Raw genomic sequence first — 5226 nt, 5'->3', positions numbered from 1 at the left:
CGTCACTTCCAAGTACTCTAGTGATTCTGAATGTGTTCAACTCAGCATCATAATTGTTGAAGATCCATGGCTTTAACAATGAGAAAACAGAAGCTCTCATTCATTGTTATACAACAATAGTATGGTGATATGTATCACTCCCCCTTAGTCAATACTTCATCTCACATGGAAACCACTCCCCCTTACATAATGATTCGTAAACCATATGTATTTATAGTGTGAACTACATATTAATTCTCCCCCTTTTTGTCAATATAAATTGGCAAAGGTACGAAAACTAGTAGGATCCTAATGAAATTCCCATAGAGATACTTCATGACCAAAAGAGAACATATCAACTTTGTTTCGATGATTTCACATAGCCGAAACTAGTGTATTCATCAAGGAGTTTACAAAGATACAAGAAAATTCATACAATATTACACATCCGCACTTCCCACAAAGATTTGGCAATTAAGCACAAGTTCAATTAAGAACTCTCCCCCATAAAATGTCATTCCCGAAAGAACAACAAGAGCGACATCACAAGAAAAAACGGATTTCTTTGGACATTTACAAATCACATGAAACATGGATTTGTATCCAAAATACTCAAAATGAACCATAATAGAACCCATGATTTAATCGGAAATGCTCATCATAAGAGAACTTATGGAGCTGCACAGTACTTACACAAAGATGTGGATCAGGGAAAGACCAATACTGCAGAATATTCAAAGATTCATTCTATTTTTCATCAATATTTTCATAAAGACATGTAATAGGCTTAATCTTTGTGAACAAAAGTTCATCCTATCTTCCATCAATATTTGCATAATGACATAATAATCTTAACTTTTGTTGTCAAAAGTTCATTCTATCTTTTATCAATATTTGCATAAAAACATATGACATACCTAACTTTTGAGCCAATATGGGACAATCATAGTTCATAGACGCAAACACACATATCCCAAAACAAGTTGCAATATATAAAACCATAAAGATTAATACTGCAAAATCATCTTCCAAATAAACTTTAGAATTTAAATAAATAAATCTAAAAACATTGGAAGATGAAAATCAGTACTCACAATAATGGCTATTCCAAACCCTAGTTATCCTTCTTAAAACACAAGAATAAATTCTCATAAGAAGTTTTGTAGACAAAATAAATTTAAGTAAGAACCGAAATCATTTCACTTACTTTGAAGACTCTTCTCATATGCCCTATAATCATCAAGTTCATCTTCGATTAAATCAATCCTGGATTCAAGATTATCTATCTTGTCTTCAAATCTTTTGATGGAGGATTCTAGTTCACTCCTTAACGCCCTTACTTGCTCCAAGACACTCTGATGGCTCTGATTTGCTCCAGATTTGCCTCGATTCCTCTGTGCGTCATCAAGTATCCCAGGAACTTTCCCGAGGATAGCCCGAACGAACATTTTTATGGATTGAGCTTCATTCGATATTGCCTCAATATATCAAACGTCTTTTGCAGATCAAGGAAATCTGACTCCTTTTGCTCAGATTTCACTAAAATATCGTCGATATATACTTCCATCGTCTTCCCAATCAGATCTATGAACATATGGTCTACCAAATATTGGTAGGTCTCCCCTGCGTTCTTTAGCCCGAACGACATTACAGTATAGCAGTAAACTCTGTCAGTCACAAACGCAGTATGTTGTTGATCTTCCTCGAACAAAGGTATTTGGTTATACCCTGAGAAATCGTCCATAAATGACAGTCTCCCATACCCTGAGGTTGCATCCACCAAATCTCTTATCCGTGGCAACGGGTATGGATCACTCGGACATGCTTTATTCAAATCAGTAAAATCGATACAGACACGAATTTTACCATTCTTCTTTGGAATGGGTACGACATTTGAAATCCAGCGAGGATACTGCACTGGTAGAATAAAGCCTGCTTCCAACAGTTTTTCGCTCCATATTTTTTGCTTTTGGCCATATTCCTGATTTTCTGACGAACTGGAGGGAACTTCTCAACGATATTCAGCCTGTGGCAGGCTACATTCGGATCTATCCCAGGCATATCAGCAAAACTCCATGCAAAAACGTCGGCATTTTCCCTTAGAAATGTAATCAAACCATCACGTTCATGTGCGGGAAGGTCTTCCCCTACAAACGTTGTTTTGTGCTTCTCATCTCTAATCTGGACCTCGATCAGTTTCTCAACTGTTGGGAGTTCAGCTGTGTCCTCTCCATATATGATTCTGGAGAGAGAGGGTTATGTAATTGTTATTTCTGCTCGACTCGCATGATTTGGTTCCCGCTAACTTCTGACTTCTTGTACTCGTCCATAACACTCTCATGACACTTGTGGGCGGCCATCTGGTCACTCCTAACTTTTACGACTCCTTCAGGGGCAAGAAACTTCAAACATTGATGATACGAGGATGTGACTGCACCGATCTCATGCATCCATTCTCGTCCTACAATCGCGTTGTAGGGAGCTCTACATTCAAGCAATAGGAAATTGCCTAAAACAGACTTGTCAGCCACTGTTATAGGAATCTTCACTTTTACAATCGCCTTTGTAACTTCGCAAACCAATAATTGGATTTTCATCCTCCTCGATCAAATCGTGGGGAAGATTCATAGAGGAATAAGCTCCTGAAAACATCACGCTTACTGAGCTTCCTATATCCACTAGAATCCGGTACACGAAACATGCCAATCCAAGCAGTTATAACGATAGCATCATTGTGTGGAGCATATACACCTATCATGTCTGCTTCAGAGAACTCGATCTTTGTGCACCCAAGCTCCCGAATTTCTTCTCCATTTCCACTGACAAATCGATATGATTTGTCAAGTACCATTTTTTTAACTGCCTGAGTTTCCTCCTGGTTTCATCTTCCGATGCCCGCCTGGTCATTGAATGGATCCTGGCGTGACTGACATTTATCACATGTGCGTTAATCACGTGTATTGTGCCAAACTTTCTAGGACCTTTCCCAAAATCCTTTTTCACGTACTCTTACATATTTCCAGCGTCGATCATTCTCTGGACCTCGATCTGTAGAGCGCGGAAATTCTCGGTCTTGTGACCATGGTCTTTATGGAACTTGCAGTATTTGCTCCTATCACGTTTATCACGTGTCTCTGCTGGCAAAGGACGAGGGGAGCTCAAATCCTTGCTGATTTTCTCATACAACTCTGCGAGTTGTATGTTCAATGGCGTCAGCTTCATGTGATGAAATTTCTGATATCCAGTTTCCATTCGTTCGCCTTGGTTATTCTCTTGGACTTAACCTCGATCATTGTGTTGGCCGTTCGAACGGTTCTTTGACTTGTCTTTCCTCCCATCATTTGGATGATTGGATGATCTGTTAATATATCTCATCTCTCGAGCTTTGGAATCATCCTCCACTCGAGCATATTCTTGCACTCGATCATACAGTCCTTCCAGAGTCTTTGGTGGTCTCTTGACCAAGGAACCGTACACACCTCTTTGATCGTACTGGGACGCCTGCTTGTAAGCTGCGATGACGATTTTATTTTTGGCACCATCAACCTCTGCTAACTCTTTATTGAATCTTCGAGTAAACTGTCTGATGTTTTCCTCCTTCCGAATTGCTAGAAGGAAAAAATCGTGGCATCCCTTCCGATCACGTCTGTTGTACTTGTAGTGGGAGTAGCATTCTCCAACCAATTCATGGTAAGTACCGATTGACTGTGTCGGGACTTTATTGAACCATTTTATTGCTCCTCCAGCCAGTGACTTTGGAAACATTTTGCACATCAACTCATCACTGTGCTGCCATAGAATCATGGAAGTTTCATAGTGTAAAACATGCTGATCTGGATCATCTGTTTTCTCATCGAATTCTGGCAGCTTTGGAACTAGAAAATTCATTGGCGACCGGAATTCTCTGATATTTAGCTTGAAAGGGGCTCATGCATACCGATGCAACCAGTCTATCTTTTCTTCTCTGGACTGATTTTTCGACATTACTTTCTCGATCATCTTGCAAAGGCGAGCTTCTGTTATTGCGTTCACGTCGTCATCTGAGGAACTGTCTTCCTGCTCATAATCTCGGTCTTCTAGAACATGAGCTTTAGATATGATTCTCTTCCTTTGATGTCCAGTGGGATTTCTTGTAGCTCTACCTTGCTTCGAACGAGCATAGTAATCGGGAGAAACTTCCCTCTCATCGTGTGGATCTCGAACCTCATCTTCGTCATTCCTTAGACGTTTTGAATGGGTGTTAGTTCTGGCCGCACTCTGCTGAGTTGCAGCTGGCCGGGTCCCTGCTCGACTGGGTCGTACAGGCCTTTGTTTGGGAAATTTTCCAGCGGGTAACAGATTTCTCTCTAGTCGCTCAAGATCGATCAATTCTCTGTTTGGGTCTGCAACTTGAGGGTCAATTCGACTTCCAAGGCGTTTCCATACAGACCGACCCCTCTGGATGTTCAGAATGCCAGACCTAGGTTGAGGCTGGTTTTCACGTTCTAACCTCAGAAGAGCGTTCTCCTTCTCCAACTCGTTCAGTTGATCGAGTAACAGTTCTTCCTCTGTACTAGGAGTCGCGGTGCAGCCATCTTGCAGGTTCTCTCGATCGTTTCTCCTTCTAGACGGGTTTCCTCGAACTTGTGAGTTTTCCCCATCAACATCCATTCCTTCGTTATCTCGATCTCGTCCACGATCCAGGGATCTGTTGAGTACGATCTCGATCACGATCCAAGGCTCTGTCATGAGAACGATTTTGACCCTGCCTGTTTCCAGTGGGTACTGCTGAGTATGACTGAACCTCAGTTTCGTGCTCTTCAGCTTCGCTTCTCCAGTGTTGTTGGGAATTATTACTAGAATCGGCCCTTCGTGCAGTCTGTCTGATTACTGCCATAACTCGATCTGGTAAAACACGATAATCTTTTCTCGAAAACCTTGGTCGGCGCCAATGTTTGTATGGTAAAATTACTTCTACCCCAAACACGAATTTGATGATGATTTTGCTGAGAATCGAAACGTTGCTTCAAACTCCAATTGGATTGAGTAATGGAGGGGGGTACCTGCAAAAAACTCTCCGATGCTAAAGTCAGTTTAGGAATTTTTTACAGGAGTTTTAGTGGGTGAGATTGCATGCCTTTTGGGGTTATGAACCCCACTATTTATATGACGCGAATTTCAGTTTAATTTCTTTGATTTTATGGCAGACATCAATTGCCATAACTGGCCCTGCATGCCTCCTGTAATTACTGTCCCTTGCATGCCTCC

The 5226-nt window shown here is 41.1% G+C and overlaps 1 protein-coding gene across 1 annotated transcript; it reads right to left on the bottom strand.

Moving 5' to 3' along the window:
• Positions 1-3258: 3258 nt before the first annotated feature.
• LOC113336625 lies at positions 3259-3867 on the bottom strand. The gene has a single exon (XM_026582275.1). It carries the CDS (start codon positions 3865-3867, stop codon positions 3259-3261), a length of 609 nt encoding a protein of 202 aa, XP_026438060.1.
• Between the last annotated feature and the right edge of the window lie 1359 nt (positions 3868-5226).

The sequence above is a fragment of the Papaver somniferum genome, unplaced genomic scaffold (assembly GCF_003573695.1).
Source record: "Papaver somniferum cultivar HN1 unplaced genomic scaffold, ASM357369v1 unplaced-scaffold_154, whole genome shotgun sequence".
NCBI lineage: Eukaryota > Viridiplantae > Streptophyta > Magnoliopsida > Ranunculales > Papaveraceae > Papaver > Papaver somniferum.
Note: the sequence above shows the minus strand (reverse complement) of the source record. Positions and strands in the feature narration are given on the sequence as shown.

Bases quoted from the DNA above. Each gene is read 5' to 3' on its own strand.
- LOC113336625 (XM_026582275.1), bottom strand. From the start codon at position 3,867: ATGAATTTTCTAGTTCCAAAGCTGCCAGAATTCGATGAGAAAACAGAT.